Below are 26,836 nucleotides of genomic sequence, written 5' to 3'. Positions count from 1 at the left end.
ACTCAAAATGACCAAAAACACTGGAGCTGAAACATATTTTTAAAACTTTTATCATTTCACTCAGTGTAAACAAATATTAAGTATTGATTTCTGAACATTCAAATTCGAAATTATTCACTAATGTTTTGCTATGGAATTATTAAAACATGATATGTTCAGATGTGTATGTGCATGAGTTCGAGGGACTTTTTTCAATCTTATTCATAGCTTATAACTATGACAATTATTAGCAGGTTCAGCTAAAGCCTTTATTGGGTCCTAAGCTGAATTTGATTTGGGGGCCCCTCCCACCACCTTGGAGTTGCCTGTGCATGACTATTACCGATTAACATAAATGATATTATATGTGTATGATTTACTGATTCTGATTATTACGGATCTACAGGTTATTTCCGTGTATAAAGTATTTATAAATCTCTGTTATTAATTGTCCACCTTTGCGTTTCCACTTGCAAGAATCTTGAATACCCAAAAGATTTTCATCAAAGCGAGCAGCAGGGATAAACAACACAGCTCAGGCCCAGTCATTTTCTCACCTCTCTGTTCTGTCTGTCTCTCTCTCTCTCTCTCTCTCGTTTTGCCTCTGTGTGAGGATGACAGAGGCTGTTTGTGTGTGAGTGTCTGTTGTCAGGAAGGCTGACTCTTGAGGACGGCCATGTTCTAAACAGGCAGCGTCAAGGGATGCGGTTGCGCCTTGGAGGTCTTGTCACCATGGGTCTGTAACCAAGGGTGCTACTGTTTGGATGGCCCCAGGCATCTCAGAACCTTCCGTTCCCACTTCTGTTTGCTCCTCATGTTTGTGAGCAAGTCTAAGAAAGTGGAAAGATTCAGTTTCTATAATATCAGCACCAAATGTTTTGAGTCAAGCTATAGTTTAGACGACCAAAGAGATATTCAACCAAATAAACTTAGTGGCCACTTTATAATTAAGGCATACACCTGCTCTATGGAGTCGAATGCAGTCTAACTGTTCCACTACAAGGTGGTAATTAAATTTAAGCAATTATCCCAGAGGTTAGTGGGTTGGCGCTGGTCTTCACCTGGGCTGCAATATATTAAAAAGTCTAAGACTAATTTGTATTTAAACGGAAAAGAGGGCTCATCTTAATTAACCTCAATGTTAGTATATTTCAACTGGACACTGTGATTTTTACCTGTACTAAAATGATCAAATTATTATGAAGCCTTAGATTTGTCTCAGCTTGTGCCTGTGGCATTTCAACAGTGCAGGTCTTCATCATTTTGTGCATTTTCATTTCGCTATGACTTGCTGTATTTTTGTCTACGTGTCTTGTAAGTCCATGTGGGTTGGACACCTTGTGGTGCATGACACTTCAGAATAAAAGCAATCAATCAACCAAAAATCAGAATGTAGAATGAAGTAAATAAGTAAATAAATAAAAACACTTCAATGTCTGTCTTGACATAAAACAAATCACTTCCCGTGTGCAGCAGGGGAATGTCACTAAAGAACAGGAGAGACATGTGGAGCTTAATGGGCATTGTGTGAATTTGGCAGTGGTTGTCATTTTGTTTATACACTATCTTTGGACATTACACTCACTCACTGTGATTGTCATATACATTGTATAAGGTTGTAGCAAAAAAAAAAACAACCTAGTGCAATTAGTGCAGATTAAAGTCCCCATAATTAAGTGCTACGCCCCTGTCGATTAACCGGGATGCCCCTATATGTAGAATCTTAATGGGCAAAATCACAGTCGTGTCTCTGAGAAGCTATATTTAACAGTCTGTGAGGTTGTGGTCATTATACAGTCACAGGACTCGTGAGTCGTGATCTCCATGGCTGTGTGTGTGTGTGTGTGTGTCATCCCTGACGTTACCGGCCCGCCTACATCACCCTCTGCCTCCCTCAGTGACACACACAGACTCTCCAGCAGCTTCACGAGTCAAGAGGCACCGTTCTGTCAGTGCCGACACCGCATCCGCCGCTCCTGACGCGAATCCTCACTGGTATGGACGCCGGAGGAGAGCATTGACCAGCCAGGAACCATGCCTACTGTGCTCGGTGGCAAAGGGAAACTTTCCATTGTCTGTTTTCTGCTCCGATGCGCATATTCTCAGGTAAGAGAATATCAAATGTAGAATGAAAATATAGACTATAGAATGGAAAGTGGTGGTTATTTGTGTGTTTATTATGGTTTATTCAGTGGCAGAAATGTGACTTTATTTTGTTGCCACTCACATGTTGTCTTTGCACCATCCCAGTGCATATTTCAAGTCAACATTTGCACAATTTGTAAAGTAGCTTCAAGTGAATTGTGAGGAATCACTTCTCTCTTAACTGAACACTGAAGTAAGTGATATGAGTGGCACCTGCTGTGCTCTCAACCTTATTAAAATTCATTTTGCAAATTAAAAAATGCTTCACATTTTCTCTGAAAGGAGCCCAGCACAGATGGAAATGCTAAATGCGACCTCAAAACATGCATAACTTCAGTAATTTCACATAGTTTAAGAATGCAACAGGTGGTTGGCAGTGTAGTTGGTTTGCATGCTGCTCTCTGCAGGTGTTATGATGGGTTGTGGTTTGTTTGGCCCTGAGGGGTTTCACTCATCTGGGTATTGCACCAGAGCTGTGATGCTACAGTGAGTATGGTAGTGTGAGACACACTGACTGCACATGATGACCTACTAATGGCCACTGCTACAGGGTGATCGATTACTGTGTGTGTCTATTTATGTTTTTCATTCAGCGCTTGCAGCCTCAAATCTGCCATGTGGCTGAAATGATCAGACCAATTTCCCACACAGTGTTCTCCATTTAAATGCAGCAACTCAGCCAGACAGAGACCTTAGTGAGTCATGCCTGCAAGAAGAGACAGTTACACACACACATGCATGCACTCCGCACTACACACACAGCTTCTAATGTGCATGCACAGATGACACAAAAGGCAACAACTTTAGAAGCAAGACACAGAAAAAAGTCAATCCTCCGAATTAACGCTTGAGCAACTCAGTTCTTGGTTTTCCGTGCTCAATGAAGTGAATTTGAATTGTGAGTTGAATTGTAAAAATGAAAGAAATGTGTGGGAGGGAAAGAGTGGGAGTCACACACACACACACACAGAGAGAGAGAATGGGGTAACCTATCAAGGATGCAAACAGAAAGTTGCTCGCAACAGTATCAGTATCTGACTGATCATCTGCAGCTGTGATTTCTAAGATATGAGTCATTGGCGTCCTCTTAACTCTCACAATGGAGTGTGTGCCCGTGTGTGTGTGTGTGTGTGTGTGTGTGAGGTTTACAGTGAAGTGCTCCACTGCAGGGTAAATGGTGCAACAAAAGGCGGGAAGCACTGTACTCAAGGTGTGTGTGTGTGTTTTTGTGACAGAGACTGAAAGTTCACACGTCTCTCAAAAGGCTAGTGAAAGAAACAATGAGTTCCTGTACTGTACTGTACTGTATATGTGAGTATGTGCAGAATTTGTGTATTTTGCTACATTTGCCTCTCAACACAAATTGAGTTTTAAGTCTGATACGCACTGTGCCAACTTAAACGTAATCAAGATGTTAATATATAGTTTTAAACATGCACAGTCAACAACATACAGCTGATAGATGAACTCATGTGCTGCTCTAAAGTGATGAGAAAAAAACTCCCCCTCATTAGCTGTCAGTTTCAACTTCCTGTGACTCTGTCCTCATTTGCCATCGTCTCTTTACCAAAGGTAACAAGAAGTCAACACAACAGCTGTGCCAAAGATATTCTGGAGGTAAGAACTGATTTTACTCAACTTCAATCCTGTTTTTTTTTTTTTTTTTTTTTTTTTTTTAATGTCCCACTGGCAGAATTGACCTTGAATCTTTGTAATGTGGAGTTCAGTTTCTGGTTAAATGTATCATTGTCACAAATAATGAAAAGTCTGTGGGTTTGAGTCACTGATGTCTCTAGGTTATTTGACTGATTGCAAGTTATTACTCAGAGCAGGAAACCGTGGCAGCATCTCACAAAGGAACTGACCGTTATTTTAATTTTCAACTAAGACGAGTGAGAGATAGATGAGAGAATGTGAGAATATAGTGGAAAATATTTTATGTAATAGTCCAAAGACCAAAATATTTAATTTGAATATGCAGGCAAAGTTGTGCTGAAAAAAAGAGGCCAATCATTAGCACATTAAATATTTAATTGTAGCATATCGTTTTTTTCAGCAGTACAATCCACTTTCAGCCACACTTTTTGTTGTGCTTTTGTTCTGCTTGCTGTGTGCAGCTCATGAATGTCAGAAGTCCACACAAGATTCAAAATGATTGAGGGCATGAAGCTGATTGGCTTAAAGCAGAGCACTGCAGCTGAAAGCTGCAATTGGTTGGTTGTTTAGTGCATGTGAACAGAAAGGATGTGAAATTATTTGTTTGCTGTGTCCATTGTCTAATCTCAGGCACAACTTTGCTGTTGCCTCACTCTGTCTTGTCATAAAATGAATCACTTCCTGAGTGCAGCATGGTAGCAGACATTTATTCATTCATATTTGAAGGTTATGAGCTACAGCTTAAAGGGTTAAAATGCTATAAATCTGCCTCTGTCAACTCTGTTCATATTTGTGCTGTTTGTGTCACTTGTTGTGGACTAGAGCTGAAACAATTAATCGATGAATAGATTATTAATCGATTACTAAATTAATCGACAACTATTTTGATAATCGATGAATTGGTTTGAAGCTTTTTTCATGATTAAAACAAGATTTCCGATAGTTTAAGCTTCTTAAATGTGAGTATTTTCTTCATTTATTTGCTCCAGATAACAAAGAAATCATTAAAAGCGAATCATTTTAGTTTGTGGACAAAACAAGACATTTGAGAACATCATTATTTCCAGGTTTGATGAACATTTTTTAAGGTTTTCTGATATGTTATGGACCAAACGATTCATCGATTAATTGAGAAAATAATCGACAGATTAATCGATTATGAAAATAATCGTTAGTTGCAGCTCTATTGTGGACACTGTCATCTCACTGCTGGTATATGAACGCTAAACACTCCTGGATCCTCGCTTTCCGGCCGGAATTCCGGTGACATTTGATCAAAATGAGTACAAAACTGCCTGTCCCCCGTTCCCGTTGGAAGTGCCGACTCACCTGAGCTGCAGCTTCTTCTGTCTGAAGGCAGCATCGCAGAAGCCAGGGCAAATGTCACTGTTAAAATGTGTTAACGACATTAAGGCATTAAACTTTCTGAGTTTCAATGACAGAAAAATAGAAGTTATATTGTTCTGTCCGAGTGGTGCTCCTGCCACCCAACTCATGGCACTTTTCCACTGTTGTCCCGGCTCGCCTCTGCTCGGCACGGCACGGCTCAACTCTACACAGTTTGGTTTTCCATTACTGAAGTACCTCCTCAATGTGGGCGGAGTCATCACAGAATGGCTGCATGAAACCACAGTGACTTCATTTTACACACGACACACAAACTAGTGACTAGTGACATGTAAAGTAGTTGTTTTGGGTGTACTGGATCATGAGATCACTAGAATCAGTGAATTAAAAAGATTTGTCCACAGAATCGTTCAGTACTTCCTGCATGACCAGAGCACAGTCTCAGTCTGAAGCGCTCGCAATTGCTGACTTTCAGCAGTGCTGTCACTAAATACACCAGACTCCTCTGTTAAATATTGAGAGTTTAGACATTTTTGTGCGAAATGTTGAAGATTAACACAAGTTTTCAGGATTTTTAAGTCTTTGTAATTGATCTACAGTCGTCTTTGTTCGGTATGATTCTTGTGTCGGACGTCTTGCTCATGCCTCTGACCAATCAGTGGCCAGCAGTCTGGCGATATCACGCATAGTATCGGCCCAGCTCGCTTGGAACCTCGCCAGAGCAGTTACTAAAAAAAGTACAAGGTTCTATCATTAATGGAAAAGAAAAAAAAACAAAAACGTGCCGAGTCGAGCCGTGCCGGGACTGTGCAGTGGAAAACTGTTATTATTGATCACGGCTCCTTCTGTAAGAACCACTGTTACCAATCTGGGGGTGAAAACTGAGTGAATTCAAACTTGACAAACAGCTAAGCTGCTCATAATAAGCTTTTTTTCAATCGAGGCAAATGGCTTAGGTCTATTTTGTCTACCTGGGAATTCAAAAACTTGCTTTTCTTACAACCCGTCTAGACTATTGTAATGCCATTTATTGCCCCCTTCAGCCTGTCCAAAACAAACAAACAAACAAATTATTTATTTATTTGTTTGTTTGTTTGTTTTTACATCTGTTTATTTGTTTAATTACAACTGTACAGCACTTTGGCAAGTGCATTATATATACATTTAACTGGATTGGATAAAACAGAAATACAGCAAATCCTCAAAGAAAAAGAATTACTGCAATATTTGTAGAGATTTAAATCCCCCATAATTCCCTGCTATGCCCCTGGCGGTTTGCAAGGATGTCCATGTATACTATATATGTATATAAGTATATTGTGAATATCTGTTAATCAACTGATCACTTAATTGACAGTTAATTTCAGCTCACATACACCTTTTAGTCTGTGATCAGTGGATTCTTTTGTTATGTTGGAGGTTTTATAATAACAGAAGAATATGAATACAGATACATCAGGTGGGGAGGGGTGGGAGGCAGATAGCAACACATATTGCTCCACCTGGGAGTCTTGTTGTTGTAGGAGGGAAGCGACGAGGTGCTGTGTCCTTGGTGACTAAGGGAGGAGAGATAATGTAGTGAGAGGATAAGCGAGAGAGGAAACACTCGCTCTCTGGGGTTTACTGAACTGCAGAGAAGATTTGGAATCACCTGGCATATTCATTAAAATGTCTTCTCTCATGAATGAACAAATGCCCCCACAGCAGCTTCCAATCCACATAAATGAAACAGATGGTTTGTCTCTGATATATATCATATACATATGCAAGACAATTGATACCACCCTATTTTCTGTACTTACCCTAAAATGTATGCTATAACTAGTAGCCTGTTAGCATATATCTTAGTATAAAGACTGGAGGTAAGGAAACATGCCACTTACCAGCACCTGGTAGCTCATTAAGTTAACACACTATGTCTTGTTAAATCTATTTATATGAACATTGGTGAAGATGGCTGTCAAGCTACATGGCTAGTGGAAATGTTGCCTACTTTGTAATTGTCTAATTTAGGGCTGCAACAATTAATCTCAGATTTTTCAGTTTCTAAAATGTTTTCTGGATTTTCTGCTCCATATAACAAAGAAATAATTAAAACTAAATAATGTTGGTCTGTAGACGAAACATTACATTTAAGAACATCATCATTTGCAGGTTTGGAAATGCTGTGGTCAGTATTTTTCAATATTTTATGGACCAAACAACAAATCAATGAATCGAGAAAATAATTGACCGATTAATCGATTAAGAAAATATTTGTTCATTAAAATTATTTTAATGAACAATTTAAAAGAAACAATTGTTTCTTTTAAATGGTGGTCCTACTTAATAGTGTGTGAGAGATTCAAAGATGGCAAAACATTTCTGATAATGTCAGAAAATTTAAGATGACCATCTCACAGTGTGTATGCCCCTTAGACCTACTTCCATTGACAAGTCTGTAAAAATGCAACATGATATGACGTGTTTATTAACATAACATAGCCAAAAACTATGGTGCCAAAACACAAAAGAATGCTAGTGTATGGTTTTACATTTATCTCCTGAAGATTAACCATAACTGTAAACAATATATATATATGTGTATATTATATATACATATATACATACATACACATAATATATACATACAATATCTGAAATGCTGTGGATTGTATAGAAATGATTGTTGCATATCAATTAAAAAATAAACAACCTTATTTCTGGGGGGGTGGGGAGAGGGAAGTGGATATTACCTGTTGTATTACTGCTTTAGAATGTGTCATGCCCTTCTCTTTTGAAAACAAAAAAATATTGATCACAAAAAGAAATAAAATAAACAATCTTCATCAGGCATTGCACATTTAGTGATCACAGGAATATGAAACATCACTTTCTAAAGAGCAGTGAATCACACCTTGTGATCAATGAAGTGGACATGATTACACAGAAATCTCAATATCACTACTCGTTCACACTCCCCCTGGTGGAGAGAAAGTGTGCTGATGTCAGCTGTCTGAGGAGGTGCTCTGATACTGACCTTTACCATATGTTTGTAAATGGAAGGACATGAGTTCCTCTTAAATCAGAGGTAAATGAAGAAAGTTCTGACCACAGATTCAGGATGCTTGTTGTGAGAGAACGTGAGGATCATCACTCGCACTGTCATCCCACAATTCACCTTTTGACCTCTCTGTTGTTGTGCAGGACATGACTCAGTCCTGGCCGTCCCAACAAGCCTTAGGGGGTGACCAGGCTCAACGAATCCTCTACAGCCCTAAGGTATGTGCGTGTTGATGTTGTATAAGAGCGTGTTTCTGTGTGTGTGAACAGATGAAACTTTTTGTGGGTCCAGAGGGAAGTCTGATAAACTGCCTCATGTGATGTAATTGGATTCAGTGTCAGTTGGGGTCTGAGGAGCAGATATTTTAAAGGTCCACTGTGTAAAAATTAGTCTGTACGTTTACATGATAGAAAAAAGTATTTATTGGGATTAGGGTCAGCAAAAATCAGAGCCTTTAAAAATATATCAGACTGACATTTTACTGAATTTCTCCAAGTTGGACTAACACAACCAGACAATGCTGCCAAGACACTCTGCAAAAGAACTGGTGAGAAAATATGACAAAATCCAGATGTGTATATGCTTTGCTTGGAGAAAAATATATTTTTGACATAGTAGAAAAATACAGAATGGTGCTCGACCTGCTTACAATTTACCGCCAGCTTAAGTTGTTTGTAATCTGTGACAGCCTGATGCTGTGTCTCACATACCCCGAGTTAGGGTTCCAAGATGGTGGCAGTATTTGTACGGTGGCAGCATACAAATACTGCCGCTTCAACCATTAATAGCATTTCTGCCGTATTTGTTTCATATTAAATCAGTCGTACACATACTACTATTTCATTTTTAACTAAATCCAAGTCTTTAAAGAACACTCTGAAAGTGTCCAATGAGACCAGATCCTTAAGTTTCTGATCATTTTATAGGTTGTTCAAGGCAAAGCAAGCTGCATATTTAAATGTCATTTTTCCTCTGGTTCAGTACAGAGCTTTAGTACCAACAACAGGAAAAAGTGCTCGGGCCGAAGAATGTAATATACATTGTGTCTGTGTCATGCAGAAAGGTGCTGCTAAATACTCTGCGGTCTCAAGATGATATTTTACTTTTTCTTCATGGAAAATGAGAGAAGGGGCTTTCTACTTTTACTCCACCTGCAACATGAGCTGCAGAAATATGTGAAGTTTAGTGAGGTCATTTCAATAAGTGCTTTTAAAACTCAGATTGAAAGGTGAAATTTAACTGAGCTGTCACTGTTTTTAGTTGAGATACTTGTGAAGTTTAATTCTTCAAATATTATTTTTTTGTTGTCTTCGACAGTTCGACCTTTAAAAGAGGTTGTTAATCTCAAATGTAGTGTTTTTTCTGGTTAAATAAAAAAAGGTACATTTCTGCTAATATACAACAGGCCTTTATCAAAAATGTTGGCGTCAGAATGTGATCTCACCATACTGCAGCCCATCTTCATCTCTGTGAGCAGCTCATTAGCATAACACCTTCATCTCCAGCATTGTACTGTTTGTCTTAAGAGGGACTGTATCACTTTCTTCTGTTTTACTGATTTTCATCCTTTTCTGTCTGTTGAGAAATGATGTAAGGCAAAGATTTGAATGCACTATTCGTCTGTTTGTTCTCTGTCTACAGGATGCAAAACAAGCGACTGCACAACAAAGGCAAGGTACGTTTTGTTGTGTAAGAAATGTATTATATTAATCATTCATGTAACATTAAGAACTGGCTTCACAATGAAAAAAACATTTAAATTGTGCTTATGTTTTGGTTTGTTGTGTCACCCATCTCCGACGACCCAATAACGTAGCCGCTGTCGCATTTCAACACATGGGTTGCCGGCAGATAGCAGCTAATTGCTATGCTAAATGTTACTAAACTTAAAAGCTTTGTACCCCTCTCCAAAATGTTTCAACCACAGGAGAAGAAAACAAGGGTCTGCAGGAGAGATGAATGCATTAAAATCTTCCGGACAGGGAAGCAAAACTAGTGCTTTTTCTCTCCCTCACACAATAGTTTTGTCTCTCATGATGGTCACCATGTCAGTTTATCAATTGTGTGGGGACTGGAAACATTACAAGTATGACCCTGGCCAATCATCGTTCATGGCACTGTGTGAGTTCACAGATCACCAGGGAGGCGGGGCAAGGAGTTGTCAATCATGGCTACCGAAGCGCTGTGGATGATGATGTGGTCTTGTGCTGCACCACTTTGTTGTGGTAGTCTCTTGAGGAGATGACTAAAGATGGGATTTATGGCTCTTTGAAGGGAGCCGGATCTTGAGGAGCCGTTCCTTTCAAAGAGCCGTTCAAAAGACTGGCTCACTATTTTGGATTTTTGTATAAAATGTGTCTTAGTGTCAATAAAGCTCTTTTGACGCATGTTCCTCTTTTGAATCATGCAACACCTTTTTATTTGTGGCACAAAAAAAAACTAAGCAGGCTACAATGAACTTCCATGCGAAACTATACTAAACTAAATATACTTAATATAGAAAAACTTGCGCTTCCTTTGGCTCATAACTGCGGTCTGACACTCTGCAGCCCGCACTCAAGTGAAATTTGCATATCAAATTGGCACCCCACATGTACTCTGCTGCCCTGCTCTTGTTGTGCATGCCCTCCGTCTCAGTGAAGTAGCAGGTTATTTAAAAAGAAACGAACGGCTCTCAACTGCGCCTTGGTTCCCATCGTTCATGTTAAAGAGCCATTCAATAGCTTTGCCTCGTTGTGAACGTCACAACTCTAGATGTCACTATTCCAACTAACAGCAGCAGCAGCATCCCTCTATGTCTGTATGTTCAGCCTCGTCAGAGCACTCTATTATCCCATTGGTCAACGTCCAGGAGCATGTTGTAGGAGATGTCAGACGAGGCAGTTCAATTCTAACATACTAGACTTCTCATTGGGTGTGTCGTGGAGAGGCTCTGTTTTTCAGTTATGTTATATTACAGGTCCGTTCATCGTTCCCAACATTGGATAAACATAATTGGATCCGACACTGGAAATGATGATTTTGTGTAGGCTGATCAGGGGATATTTAATGGAGAAAATATTTATACCACACTTTGAATCTCCGCCTGCTGCTGACACACTAAAATTGACCAAATTAGATCAAAGCTTATAAAAAAAACAGTCATGGATGCGGATGTGGACATGCACAAGCACAGTGTATCTACGGGTATAACTGCATCTGTTTCTGTATTTTTTCTGTATATATTTAGTGATGGTCATGTTCTCTCTCACTCTCTCTCTCTCTGACAGGCAGGGGGGATGTTCAGCTACGAATGACCCGCCGCCCTCACATGGCACCTCACAAATCGTAAGTGAGGCAAAAGGCAACATGATCCACCAGAGGTCATCGAACCTGAACTGCAACTGTGGAAAAAATATAAAATAACATTTATACCAGCCAAAAAAAACAAATCCATCTGCACTATGTGTCCATGCCGCCACCAGGAAATGCATTAATGGTTGAAAAAGACAGTGATGGGCGGGAGATAAATAGCGATCAGTCAGCTGACAGTGTGAGTGTTTCAGGCTATGTAACATAAGTCAGGTCACAGGTCAGGCCACAGTCCTGAAGACTGTCAGCGGAGAGCGATGTGCTCCTGTTTGTTAACTCTTCGCATCCTCTCTGCGATGTGAAACAGATGTTCGGCAGCAGTGCAGCCGACTGCAAATGATTACAGCCTCCATTATGTAATGCAACAGTTATCATTTAAAAAATATTAGGGAAAGATTTAAAAGAAATAAAAACAACAAATTAGTGAGGGAAATTTCATAATCTTATCCTATACACCTTTGTACCTGAATGCAGTGTCTCTGTGGTATAAATAATACACATATCAGAGACAAGAAGTACAGTGTGCGCTTTGTCCAACTGTGTTTTTGTTTGTTTGTTTGTTTGTTTGTTTATATACAGTATGCTCGCTGACGACCTGAAGCTGAGCAGTGATGATGAAGACACTTACAGGGTGGGTAACGTGCTTCCCTGAAACCATGGCAACAAATCACTTTTTTTAATTGTCTTGTGATACTTTCATTCTGTGGTGCGTCTTGAAGTAGGAAGGTAGTGTGTGTGTGTGTGAGTGAAAGAGGAAAAGCAAAACTATGACTCGAGTATTTGGCAGCTCCTGTTGAATGTTGCCAGATTTTCTGGTAGTGATGTGATCACGCGCCCATGCACCGCACAACAGACACTGACACTGTACACTTCATTTGTTTTGCTTCTAATTATCAAACAGGAAGTAGCAGAAGTGGCATATCAGGTTAAGCAAGTTGTTCACTTGGATGATATATCTGTGGTTTCTTTTTTGTTTCTGTCCCTGAAGGCCGCTCACGAATCCACTTCCTGGGATAAACACAGGTATTTGCTTACAATATACAATGTCCATGTTTGTTTGTTTGTTTTATTGTGTTTGTCTGAAAAACAACAGCATCTATACGTGTGTGCGTGTACCTATGCTGACCTCTCTCTGATGTTTGTGTGTGTGTTGACTGACAGCCAGTCAGCACAGCAAGGACACACACATGGCAGACGGGTGAGACATTCCAGTTCTGACTCTTCAGGCTCAGACTCCACGGTGGAGTCGGCCAGCAGCAGCCTTCATTCCCAGAGCCAGAGTCCAGAAGTTCACCCAGATCCTGCATCGCCTGCCAACAGGCATCCGCCCTGCAACAACAACAAGGAGGTACCAACGCTGATCCACAGTTCTGCTCTATATCTCCTCTGTCTGTGTGCCTTCGGGTGGATTTTCTACAGGGAGTGGTGACCACAGGGCAGTTGATGGCAGGTGTGGGGAGGGACAGAGGAATGAGGAATGCATGTGAGCTGGAGAAGAGGAGGAGGAGGTGGAGGAGGAGGAGGATGCAGGGTCGAGGCAGGAGGGGAAATTAATGCCTGGGTGTCATGTCAATAGGCTTCGCACTCAGGAGGTGGAAGTCATCAAGCCTTGGGTTAATGCTGACATTAAAACCTCACCCTCTTTAACAGGAAAATATCCCACTTGAAAATGCAGCCAGTTTATATTGATCAATAAAATAAATAATGAATTATGCCCAATTTGGGAAATTAGATAGTGAGATGCAACAGATGCCTACACATATATATATGTATATATATATATATATATGTGTATGTATATATATATACACACATATATATACATATATATATTTATTCTTATTTTTTTTTTTTTTTTTATTTATCAGGACAGTGTACAATTGCATTATGCATAAAACAGCAGAGATGCTTGTACCAGACTGTAGCCAGGGGCTTGCTTCACTGAGGCTGCCATCTTGCGTGCACATGTTTCTACAGCAAAGCAAACTGAAGTGGAAGTTTACTACGCAAATTAGTTAGAACAGCTCTGCCCACACAAATCTGCAGCACAGTCCGATGAAGAACAAGTGAGAAGGCAGTTGGGAAAGAGTGTTTCCATCCTTTTTGGTTTGCAAAAGCCATCGTCGTTCACTGACGGGCATGGTGATGGTGAGATGGTGAGTGGAGGAGACCTCCATTTGTCGCACCATTACTTATTACATACAATACACTGGGGCTATTTTATACAAATCATTTTAAAGTTTTAGAATAAGTCTTTTTTTTGCACGTTAGCAAAGAGCCTTGCTTGACACAAGCCACCATCTTGCGCCACCATGTTTCTACAACAGCCCAAACGGACAGACCAGCCAGAGCGTGCATTTTGCATTTGTAGAGGATTACTATGCAAATAAGGAAGTAGGACATCCTTTATGGTTGTTACAATCTGCTGTATTACCACTGGACCCCTTTAAAATGGAACTTTGCAAGTCTGATGTTTGCTCGCGTGTAACCCTTCGATCAGTCAGGTAGTCGTTTCCTTTTCCTTGCTTCTTCACACTCTGCCATGATGAATGCCTAAAATAACGCTATTGCTGCCTTGATCTTATAGCCGGTATCTGGCTGGGAGGTATGTATGTAGTGTCGTCAAGCAATTTGTGTTTCTTTTCGAGACCTCCTGATTCTGAGGACTCCGGGTTTGGCAGTCCTGATCTTGCAGGACTGGTTTTCCGCTAACAGGCGGTAGAGGGAGTGGAGACAGCCCCCACTCTCTCATTTAACCATCACAATGTCTATGAAGCAGTTCAATAATCCTGGATAGTGTTGAGGTGTAGGGCGTGTTTGGGAAGATGGGCTTTTGGAGGTGAAGGGCATTGTGGGGGATGGTGTAAGGTGTGTGCTACGTGGGGAATGAAGGGGAAACCTGCTCCACTTTTATGAATGGAAGGCCCTGTACAACATAGCAGTCTGTATCACTAAACATGCACTGTAGTGCAGTGGGCCGATATATAGCGGGAGGGAGGGAGGGAGGGAGGCAGTGGAGTGAGTGTGTGTTTTTGAGGGGGGAGTGGGAAGGGAAGAGGAGGGGAGCTGCACACCATGTGTTTTTCATTTGCGTGGAGCGTTTGAGTGTCTCCCGGAGAAGAGATGGGGGTTGGAGTTTCTGCAAGCAGTACAAAATCAAGAGTTCCAGGTAGTGAGAGAAAGAGGGAGGGACAGAAAACAGAGGGAGGGAGGGCACCCGAGACGGTACAAGAGATGCAGTGTCTTCTCTGGAAAGAGGGCGAGGGATGTTTGGGGGGGGGGGGTCACTGTTTGACTTGAGGAGCAAAGGTTTAATTTAGCTCCTGGTCAGCTAAGAGAGAAAAAGGAGAAGGAGGAAGAGGGAGAGAGAGAAGTTAGCTCTCCAGCGGTGAGTGTCCCGTTTTGTTGTTTTTAAATCAGAGTGAAGATTCCTGCTTTTCTCCGGTCATTCTTGCAGATACCACGTTCGTTGTTAAGCAAACATGGACTGAGTAATTTGACATGAGTGAACGGTGGGGTTGAGCTACTGTAAGCAGAGACGTGGACTGAAGTGATCGTATAGTGAGCGAGCCATTTAAAAGGATGTTATTATGTCAGCTCAACTCTTTATTGAATTTTTAAGGCACGAGTCACGATTCAAATAGTTCTAAATGTCATTGGGTGTTTTCGTCAGTTTGGTGCAGTTTAGGATGGCTCAGTTGGAATGTGCAAATGTTGTATTTGAGCACACACACTGTCAGTCCTCATGTGGTTGTCAAACACAATGCTGAGTAACCCTTCACTCTCTGTTTGCATCTGAAATAGTGCCTGCACAAGACATTTACAGTTCAACTGTAAATGTCTTGCATGCTTTACTTAAGTGCAGTTTTGGGGATTTACACTTCTGCAGGACAGAAATAGTTCACTAAATATAGTTAGCAGTTACTTTACTACTTTCAACTTTAAGTCTTTTTCAGTGACAACCCTTTATTTTTAAGGGGGAAAAACAACACATTTTATGATGAATATTGCCAGGAAGGTATCCTGAACTTTATTCAGAGACACAGGACCAACAGAGCACATACCACAAGACTGACGATTAGTTTTAACTACAAAACTATGACCTCACTGACCTCTGCACTGAACTGACACCTTATAGGCATAACTATGCAGTATCATATTTGTCCTATTATTTCAACCTGTGCAATAACTATATTTTGCCATGTTTATAACTGTGCTGTTTGTTATGAATGATAGGTGTGTGGTTTGTCACAGTGTCAGTGTCAATTTTCTTCAGGTCAAGCATTTTATTGTGTGTATTATTTATAATTAGTCATACAATGCAGTCAAATCCAGTCTCTAGACAGGGTCAGTTTGTTTAAATTTTGGGTTAACGTAGCACAATACAAAAATATAAATAATACAAACTATTCCATAATATAACAAGGGTCATTGTTCTGTACATTTATTTGATATTTAACTTAGCTGATAATACTCAAGAGTCATTATTTAAAAGTTGGATTTTGGAAAACAGTAATTATTTTACTTTGTACTTTAGAAAAGGATCTAAGCTTCTTCCGCCACTGCATGTGTGTTTAGCCTCTGTATTAGCAACAATTTCATTTTAAATGCATTTACTTAATGATTAATATTTTGTCTCTTTCTGTGTTTTTGTAAGACCGATCGGCCCTCTGCTGCCCAGTGGCAGTTGGATAAATGGCTAAAAAAGTCCCGCAAAAAATCTGCCAGCAGTGAACAGCAGCAGGTTTCTTCCCAGAGCACTGCAGGACGACTGCCCTCTCCTCACACCCAGCACGTGCCATCTCCACTCAGGTCGTGGGACAGCAATCAGGATTACAGCCCCAGCCAAAGCCCTATTCCCAGCCCACAGTTCAATTACAGCCACGACAATACCCCCCTTCCTAGTCCTGGTTACAGCTACTGCCCAAGCCCCAGCCCATTCACCAGCACCTGTGCAAGTCCTAGCCCTAGCCCAAGGCACAGTTCAATCCTCAGTCCAGCTCTAAGTGTTTGCCCCAGTCCGTGTGGGAGTCCAAGAGGGAGCAGAAGCCCAAGTCCTGCAACTAGAGGTCCTCCGAAAAGCCCAAGTCCAAGCTTACCCTCTCCTACGAGGCTGCGTCACTATCCTGAGAGTCAACCTGACCAAACAACCAATTCTCACAGGACAAAAATTAGGTCATGGACTGGCCCATTGCCTAACAGTGACAACAGGAACAAGCTCACAAATAAAAGTTATCCTCACCCAACTCATCAGCACAGGCCCAGGGCTCGACCCACACAGGACCAAGACCAAAACCAAAGCAAATCCAAGGCTTCTGCTGTTTTGAACTCTGACCGGAATCACAGCCACAAATCTAGACCTAAATCTAACTGTCATCCAAATCTTAAACAGCTCTCAGATGCCCCCAAAGCCAAACACTCATTACATTTTGAGCAAATCCAGAGTAGCAGATCCAACCACAGCTCCAGCCACAAGCTCAGGCCTCATTTTCAACCCAGCTCACAACTTAGCCCCACAAGAGCGAAGCACTTAGTTCCTGCTAGTCGGGAAGCCAACACTAGTCATAGTTCACAATCTAAAGCTGTCAGTAACTCTGGTAGTGGGTCAAACTCTAGGGCTAGTCTTAGCCTTAAACCTAGGGCTAAGTTGTGGGAGGCAACAGCACCAACTGCTGTGCATGTTAATCACACAAAAGCATCACAGAGGAAACCCCACATCAAGGATCAGGAGGTGGATCACAGAAGAGAGCATCCAAGCCAAGCAGAGGCGAGAAGACGCGAGAGAAAAGAGGACGGGCATCGGGAAAAACAGAAAAAAACACAGGATCGAAAGGAAGAGAGGAGGCTGGCGGAGGAGCAGCTGCTGAGACGCCCCTGGATCCAGAGCTCAGCAGAAGAGGAGGAAGAGGAGGAGGAGGTGATAGAGCGGCATAGGAAGAGAGAGGAGGAATCAAAAGGTGAAAACAGGAGGAGGGAGCAGCAACATAGACGCGAATGGCAAACAGTCGAGGCCAAACAGAGACTGCCCACCGATTCCAAGCAACACCGCATTAAGGACAACTCACACCTCCAGGGGGTGACAAAAAAGGGAGGGAGAAGTGAGGAGGAGAGCGAGCCACAACCAGATCCTTCACCTCCTCCATCACGCTCACCAACTCCTCAAAGACCACCATCCCCATCCTCATCTTCTTCTTCTTCCTCCCCCTCTTCAAACTCAGATTCAGAATATCAGGCTCCGATCACCAAAGTTCCCGCAGACTCTACCTCTCACAAGAGACTCAGGAAGGGAGGACAACAAGGCCCAAACAGACCAGATACCAGCAGGCCTAAGGCAGGGCTCATCAGAGGCCCCATCTCAACTAAATCAAGTGAGGGACAGCCGGGAGACGGGAAGCAAAAGCTCTACACACTAGTCCCTTTTGGGCGAGGTGATCAGGCCACGGTCTCCTCCCATCGAGGGCTTAGAAATCTGGTGGTGCAGATAGACCTCTGTCTTCTCAAAAGGGTTCCAGACAGCACGACAAGTTCCCCTGTCAAAAAGCCGCCGTCCTCTCCCTCCTCCTCTTTGTTAACCAAGGACAAACAAAGAGAGGCAATGAAACATCTGTATATACCTGACAGCAAAAGAAAGCGCAAGGTAAATAACGGCACATGCTGTATATGTACTTTTCTGCTCTGTTGAATGGGATGTTTATCTGTAAACCAGACATTTCACACAAACCCATAGGATGCAAGCCTACTGAAATATATTTTAATATACTGTATTTCCCCCAAAATGTCAAACTTATACATAAATATACTAATACATATCACAAGGAAGGACATTTAGGTCCATTTAAAATAAGTCTCCAGATTGGACGTTAAAACCAACTGCATCTGCCACTCACATGACTTCGATGTTCTTTGTATGATCTCCAGAAAACGGAGCTTGCAGTGATGGTGAGCTAACACTGTATTGCGTAACTCTTAAATACCAAAAAAAATGTCTGTTAGATTCAAATCGTTGTCAAATGTTTCCATTCAAAAAGATTGTGAATCCCTGCTGTAGATGTTTTCACGCATGTGTATGAGGCATGTTCCATGACACGTGTGTGCTTATGTGACCAGTTGGAGAATGGCGTGTCACACAGAGACAGCAAGAGGAGTCATCCTCAAACAAACGACCTCCCTGGTCACACAGAGTCATCAACTCACACAGCGGCGCATGACTTTTTGACTGAGACCACACACAACGGGTGAGTAAACAGCACTGACGCCATTTTGGCTCATACATGTGCAATTTCACAGCATGCACAAATCCTATTGTGTCTTTGCGTGTGCGTGCTTGTAGGTATTTGGAGGAGTACTTAGACAGCAAGAGGCCACTGTCTCCCCTGTCTCCATTGTCCAACAGTCCTGAGTCTGCCAAGCCTCCCCCCAAAACAAAGGCCTTAGAGCAGCATCACATCCACCCCCACAAGAACAGAGACAAGAATAGAGATTCTTCTGTGAAGGTAACACCGTTATAAGGTCTTGGCCTTACTATGTAGAGATAATGTACATTCGCTGGCCATTCTATTTGCTACAGAAGACAATCTGCTTCAAGGTTTAAAGTGTTATTTGTTGGATTTCTGGATACCTTGGTTGTAACAGGTGGTTATTTCAGTTATGAATCACTCCTTTCTATCATGTCTGGCATCAACAAGGCCATGGATAGCTTTTATTTTTTTTAAATTACCCTCTGTAAACCCTATGGTTGTAAATGAAAATCCCATAGATCAGCAGTTTTTCTGAAATACTCAGACTAAATCCATCTGGAATAAACCAACCTGTGACATTAATAAAGTCATTCATTCATTCATTCATTCAATCATTCATTGTCTACTGCTTTATCCTCCACATGAGGGTTCGCAGGGACACGGCGAATTACGGGATCCACCCTGGACAGGTCGCCAGTCCATCACAGGGCAAACACACAGAGACAAACAACCATTCACTCTCACATTCACACCTGTAGTCAGTTTAGAGTGTCCAGTGAACCAATGCATGTTTTTGGGCTGTGGGAGGAAACCGGAGAATTCAGAGAAAACCCATGCACACAAGCTATGTTTACGTGGACACAAGTAATTGGAGTAAAAATATGTCATGTTAACATTCCACTCCAAAAACGCTGATCTGATACAGCCCATTCAGAAACGACTGTCATTCTGAACGAGAGGGCTGGTATATGCCGATCGTCATTGGGATTGGTGCTCTTATAAACAGTTAATCCGTTCATGACTTCCTAGTTTGGTGCTATCATGTGTCTGTTCCATGTAAACATGATGTTTTGAAACGATGATCTGTTTGGAAAACACTGTATTTCCATTCTAAAAAAGAAAGATGAACAGACACAAAAGTCACAGGCGCAGAGGAGGAGGAAAATGAGATGGATAGCAGACAGTGTTTGTTCTCTATGAAGGCAGAAGTGAAGCTGCTTCTTCTGCTTCTATTTCCCGTCACAATCGGATCATTTCATTTTTCGTCCATGTAAACAATAGAACTGTAAATTCCAATTGGAGCTAATCTTTTTGGAATTAAGACATTTTGCACATGTAAACATAGCTACAGAAAGGCTTGGTCGAACCAGGATCCGAACTGGCAACCCACTTGCTGTGAGACAACAGTGCTAGCCACTACTCTGCCGTGTTGCCCATATCACATTCAAAGTCACTTAAAACACCTTTCTGTCCCACTCTTATGCTCTGTTTGAAGTTGACATTGAGTTGGTGCTGTGTGATTTGCTGATTACAGTTGAACAAGCGTACCTAATAAATTGGATGGGCAGTGTATGTTGTAATTTGACAAAACAGCCTCTGAGACGAGTGCTGAGACTCTTGCAACACTTTGGTTTAATCATTATTTTTAACCTGTAGACTCAGCCCAAAACGGAGGTGGAATGCATAAAAGTGTCAAGACAGCCCCAGCCCCCGCCTGAGTCCTGGGGCCCTGCTGGACACATTGGGACCGCACCTAACCACGAAACGTGAGCAAACCTATGTCCCCTAAATAGCACACTACCACACATTGTACCCTGTTTGGCATCTGGCAGATAAAGACAAATTCATTGTGACTTTCTGAGCCACATTAAAACACAGCAATTGTAACAAGTGGACTCAAAAGCAGGACACTGAGATGCAGGTTGCAGAAAGCAAAAGTACTTAGAGAAACAGGAAACACTGCTGGATGACTATCTGTAATATCTGTCTCCTGTAGATGTAATATAATAGAACACAGGTGACAGTAATGAAGGCAGTACAGACATGTAATCAACCTGGTGCACTGATCTGCAAGAAGAGAAGAATGTTACTTATCAAAATAAAACAGGAAATGGCACAGAATGAAACCGATGTCATGGCACTTTCTTCATTGCTCTCCATTTTCTGTTCTAGTCCACACCACGCTGAGTACTACTTGCATGAAGCTAAAAGGATGAAGCACCGTGCAGACGCAATGGTGAGTCAATGAACTTTTCTTTTTCTCTCTTTTAGGTATATTGGACACTCTAAATTGACTGTAGGTGTGAGAGTGAGAGTGAATGGTTGTTTGTCTCTATGTGGCCCTGCGTTGGACTGGCAAACTGTCCAGGATGTACACCGCCTATCACCCTATGTCAGCTGAGATTGGCACAGCCCCCCCCTCGACCCTCCTGTGGAGGATAAAGCAGTAGAAAATGGATGGATGAGGTTAAGTGTAGGGCTAATTGTGGTCATATTAAGGTTATGGTTATGCATTATCTTGTTATGGCTAGTGATAAGGCCGTGAGTAGGTTGTCCAAATGAATGGAAGTCATAAATTGATAGAAACACCATGTGTGTTATTTGCTATTTTTTTTGGAGGGGAGGGGGGTGCATTTTTCTTGAGATATTTGCTGTTTGCTCAGGATTGGAAAAAAAAATGGTTTGGGTAAATATTTAAACATTCAAAGCCTAGTATTTTCCACTGTGCCATCCTCATCCGGAGGATGACTTTGAGGGAGCTTATTTCAGTCACTTAAGCTTGTTTCAGTCACTTAAGATTGAAATACAAAATTTGTCCTTTCATTTTAATTAGCATCGGTCTCTGCATTTGTTGATTGTTTGTTTGTCTGTTTTTTAGGTCGACAAGTTGGGGAAGGCTGTGAACTATGTCGATGCAGCTCTGTCCTTCATGGAATGTGGCAAAGCAATGGAGGAAGGGCCACTGGAGGCAAAATCTCCATACACCATGTACTCAGAGACAGTGGAGCTTATCAGGTGAATTAGATAACAACGCAGAAACAGAAACAACTTATTTGGATTTGAACGTAGAAGACAGGGACATACATGCAGCATATGAATGCCCCGGTGTTAACAGTGACGTTTCTTAAGGTACGCTATGAGGCTGAAGAGCCACTCTGGCCCTGGGGCAAGACAGGAAGACAAACAGCTGGCAGTTCTGTGGTGCGTGTGTCATCTCCCGTGTTTATGCCACAGCTATCATTGTGTGGAAAAATCTTGATTTGACTTGCTCATTGTGTTTGTCCACAGTTTCCGATGCCTTGCGCTGCTTTACTGGCAGATGTTTCGTCTAAAGAAGGACCATGCCCTGAAATACTCCAAAGTGCTGCTGGACTATTTTAAGGTAAAACATTTATATTTATACACTCACCAGCTACTTTATTAGGTACATGTGACACCCAGTAAAGCACCACCCAGTGTTGTCTTCTCCTGCTGTAGCCAATCTGATTCAAGGATCAACATGTTGTGGGTTATATGGTCTAGATATGGTCTTCTGCTTACCTTGGTTGTAACTAAAATTAGAGTTACAATTTCTATCATTTTAATTTGGTTTGGCCACTATACTCTGACCTCTGGCATCAACAGCTGCTCACTGGATATTTTCTTTTATTGATGAGATGGTTGTGCGCAAAAATCCCAGTAGATCAGCTGTTTCGTAAGTATTCAGCCTATCAACAATGCCACAAAGTTGATTAAATCACTTCAACTTCAGTGGGTCATACTAATGATATCTGCATGCCTACATGTACTGAGTTACTGGCATGTGATTGGCTGATTAGATATGTGCATTAACAAGCAGTCAAGTTGAGTAGGTGTACCTAATAAAGTGGAAAATAAGCATCAGGCTAACATTTAGGTGTATTTTCAGAGCTCTCCCAAAGTGCCTACTACACCACCCTGCTGGAATGACCATGGGAAGTAAGTGGATATTAACAGAATCACAGACTCAGTTTCGATCCATTTGCTTCCATTAACAGCCACTGAAGCTCCATTGATCGCCATCACTCTGCTGTGCATGCGTTTTCTCTTCTAGGAATGTGGGAGGACCTCTTCCCTCTCTCTCACCCAATGCCAAAAACCTTGGACGGAGTTCACATGGGGGCAGCACCTCCCCCTCCTTCATAAGCATCCCTCAACGTATCCACCAGATGGCAGCAAATCACCTGAACATCACCAATAGTGTCCTGTTCAGCTATGAGTATTGGGAGGTGGCAGACAACCTTGCAAAGGAGAATAAAGGTACACAGGTTCTTTATGGTTATCTCTTTTCCTGGCAGAACCAACAGTCCTCATGCACACTGAACTGTGGTTAGGTTAAAGTTAGGCTAAAGCACTATGCATTGTGAGTGTCCTCACTAAGAAGGCTGTACAAAATGTGTGAATATTAAAATACTTGATATAAACAAAGTGATTTTTTTATCACCACAACATGATGGGAAAATAGATTTTCCTTAGTTTTGAGACTTATTGCATTTACTTAAGGAGACTGGTTGCCAGTTCAGGAAGAATGCTTTTGGTCAGTTTGCTTCCTCAATTGGGGAAGTTTTGCTCCTCAAGCTCTGGTGAGAATCAGCATCAAAATACAGTGATGACTTATGTAAAGTGAAATTGATGCTGATGGTCTGTATTTATTATGCATGCTTTATAACGTTGTTGTTATAGTATTCTATTTGACCTATTCAAAAACAACTTAGCTGTATGCTAACTCTGGTGTTGCTCTCTGTCCTTTGACAAACAATCTGATGCAAAATATGTGTTAAATGTATATTTTTTCCCCCCATAGCAACAATTTTAAGAGCATTTTTCCTTTATTATGACAGAGTTCTTCAACTACTTGAACACATTATCTGGGCCATTGACTCTTCACAGCAGCATTGCTCACACAGTCCAGTACACCAGACAAGCTCTTCAGTGGATACGCATTAGTGCCAAACTTAACTAAAGCTGCTTTCAGAGGATGCTTTCAGACATGCACTCAACTCTAGAGATTCTCCGGAGCTCGTGTGAAGGGGAAGTCGCTCTGGAGATCCTCCTGCCAGCCGCCCAGTCTAATCATGATTCACAGCAAGTGAATGGATGAGTGTTCTGTCTCCTGCATGGTCAAGCCAATTCTCCTGCCGTTGTGAACACATCTTACCTTAACAGTGTCCTGCTGTGTTCGACATATGTGAATAGTAAAGTTGGGAGAAGGTTCGTATGCAAATCTCCAGGCATTAATCTGCGGTCATAAGAAGGAGGGAATCTTCCTTTAACCTGCTCTATGGATCTCCAGGCCTGGTGTACTGTTGAAGAGACTGTGGATGTCTGTACAGATGCCAAGACAAAGCTGACACTTTTAGTGTGAAATGGAGTTGAAGTTTGTCATCCTCATAGGATGTTGGGATGCTCGTCGCCTGGGCCTTACTGTGTGGAACACCCTCTGAAGGTGTGAAGTCTCTAAATGCAGCTTCTTCCTCATCAGTGGATTAATCGGAGGTGTTGCAGTGTGGAATTCAGTCTCTTGTTACTTGCCAAATGTACCTTGGATCAAAAAGAACTTGCATTCAAAGCTTTTGTCATACTTTGGATTTGATCCTTATCAAGCAGACTGTTTCTATGGAGCCAAAAAGAGGAGGAAAAACCCCAGCCAATCATGAACCACTTTTTCTAGAATAAAACACAGTTCTGCATCTTTTGATAATGAAGTTTTAAAGGACTCTTATTTTTTAGAATTGTTGATGTTTTCATTTTTATGTGGTTTTACTGTGCAATATTTGATGGATTGTCAGTTTTTAGTAAAAAAAAAAGAAAAGAAAAAACACAGAAGAATAAACATTTTGGTAAATCTAGTTGCCAACATTAAATGTTGAAATTTGTCCCTTTTTGAGTGTGTGGTAAAATTAACCTTAAACGTTAATCCAGACTTAAAGTATTGCTTTTTCATATCCTGTTTCTATGGCAGAGAATTTTATTTTAGGCAGTACAAATGGACACTAAAGCAAAATAAAATGGTGTTGGGAGTCACATGGCGGAATAGTGGCTAGCACACGACCCAGCCTGACTTGGTTTTCTCCGTGGTTAGTTGGACGGTCTAAATTGACCACAGGTTTGAGAGAGAATGATTGTTTGTCTCTGTATGTTGGCCCAGTGATGGACTGGTGACCTGTCCACAGTGTATCCTGCCTTTTTCCCTATGTCAGCTGGGATTGGCTCCCGTGGCCCTGCAACATTCATGTGGAGGATAAAGTAGTAGAGAGTAAATGAATAAAAATGGCGTTATTGTAGCAAAATGACACAGGAAACCGCATTGCAACCAAGGTGAGGATCACAAGGTCATCAGTGGGTCTGTCACGACCCCAGGGTCGTGACTTTGTGTGTGTGTGTGTGTGTGTGTGTGTGTGCATGTGAGTGTGAGATGGGTAACATGTTTGAGTAAATTACATGTGTGTGAGAGTCTATAGGTGGATCGTGGGAGCTGAGGTTCCGGTATAAGAGGCCTGATCGTCCCAGCTGCAGTGGACTTCCTTGAACCACTTACAGTCAGACTGCCAGCAGACAATTTTTTAACTTGTTTTTAATAAACCTTTAAAATGATTTGTTTAGTGTGGTTTCTTGGGAGTTGGAAAGAGGGAGTCTCCACATTCATGTTGTGATCAGGTTTTCCCCTTGGCCTGGTCGTAACAGGGTCAAAACATTCTTCAAATTATTATAATTTTTCCTCACTTACTATGATCTTTTTAAAATTTTTATTTTTCACAAAAATGATATGTATCCTATATTTGATGCTTCTGACCACCTGTTTAAATTTATTGTATTTATTTAAATTTTTATATCGTCCCATGCCTAGACTTTCACACTGGAAATACACACATTCATCCTGTGTCCTCTTTTAATCTGTGCACAATGCACTGTTTATTTTTGCAGATTTAGGAAACAGTTGTCAAGATTAATCACAGCGTCTTTTTGAGAATGATCACACTTTCGCTGGCATCCATTTGTCTTGCAAAGAAAGAGGATCCTATGGGTTATTCTCCAGTTCCCTTGCTATCACAAACTCACTCACACTGACACGCACAGGTGTGAGTCACTGTGTGCAGTCCAGTTGTGCAGAGTTCCCACTCTCATTCACTCTCCATCACTGCAATCATGCTGCCTGCTGTACCACCACAGAAGTCGCACATGAAACTTCAGCATCCGGTGTCTGGTACCATAGCAACAGAGAGCAGCCAATAAGGAGGCTCTTCAGGATACAACAAGCCTTGAGTCAATAGCATCCTGGTTTCTAGGCTTTTATAAAATAGATTTTTTTTTCAGACTGATGTCTGAGATTAGACCGTTTTCTTTTCCAGAATTATAATATAATATAAATTAATGCATTTATCCTTCAGCCCTCCTACTACATTGATTGATTGAAAAAAAAACAGATAAATCAGGTGGCAAATCAAAATCAGATCAGACATGACAGGCATGAAAACAGGACACTCCGGTTGTGCCATTTTTCCCCCACAATCCATATATGACGAGAGAATGCACTGCGGGCATGACAACATATTTAAAAATGCTTTTTATCCTGATGCCACTCGCAATCAATGGTTTTCGGCAATGCAGATGATGAATACACCAGACTCCTAAATATTGAGATTTTCGAAATTTCCCTACTATATGTTGGAGATTAACTTCAGGATTTTGATGTCTTTTTAACTGATCTACAGTTCGGCATTGTTCAGTTTGATTCCTGCTTCGGACGTCACGCGTGTGACTCTTACAGAGCAGGTACTAAAAAAGTACCAGGTGGAAATGAGTATAGCCGTGCTGGAACTTTGTAGTGGGAGTGAAGTACTGTTTTAACATGACCAACAGAGGCCTTGTTATGCTATGTAGTCCCACCACTAGATGACACTCATTTCAACACAATGGACTTTTTATGTGCCCGATGACAGCATAGCATGACATTGTAAAGACAACAAACGACAAAATCAAATGCAACACAAAAGACAACAACATAACGGACAACAATGGAGGACATCCAGCAGCTCTTTTTCACCTGCTCGATTTGTGG

At 41.4% G+C, this 26,836-nt stretch overlaps 1 protein-coding gene across 1 annotated transcript; it reads left to right on the top strand.

The window, feature by feature from the left end:
* Positions 1–1,665: 1,665 nt before the first annotated feature.
* Positions 1,666–25,321, top strand: aff3 (AF4/FMR2 family, member 3). Its single transcript, XM_058623103.1, has 19 exons — positions 1,666–2,085; positions 3,697–3,741; positions 8,314–8,388; positions 9,812–9,845; positions 11,440–11,497; positions 12,101–12,152; positions 12,510–12,544; positions 12,683–12,869; positions 16,179–18,158; positions 18,629–18,756; positions 18,852–19,014; positions 20,416–20,525; positions 20,932–20,995; positions 21,638–21,774; positions 21,889–21,960; positions 22,048–22,141; positions 22,667–22,716; positions 22,832–23,037; positions 23,619–25,321. Exons 1-19 carry the CDS (start codon positions 2,014–2,016, stop codon positions 23,738–23,740), a joined length of 3,684 nt encoding a protein of 1,227 aa, XP_058479086.1. The 5' UTR covers positions 1,666–2,013; the 3' UTR covers positions 23,741–25,321.
* Positions 25,322–26,836: the final 1,515 nt, after the last annotated feature.

This window comes from Solea solea, chromosome 2 (genome assembly GCF_958295425.1).
Source record: "Solea solea chromosome 2, fSolSol10.1, whole genome shotgun sequence".
NCBI classification, from domain to species: Eukaryota; Metazoa; Chordata; class Actinopteri; order Pleuronectiformes; family Soleidae; genus Solea; species Solea solea.
Note: the sequence above shows the minus strand (reverse complement) of the source record. Positions and strands in the feature narration are given on the sequence as shown.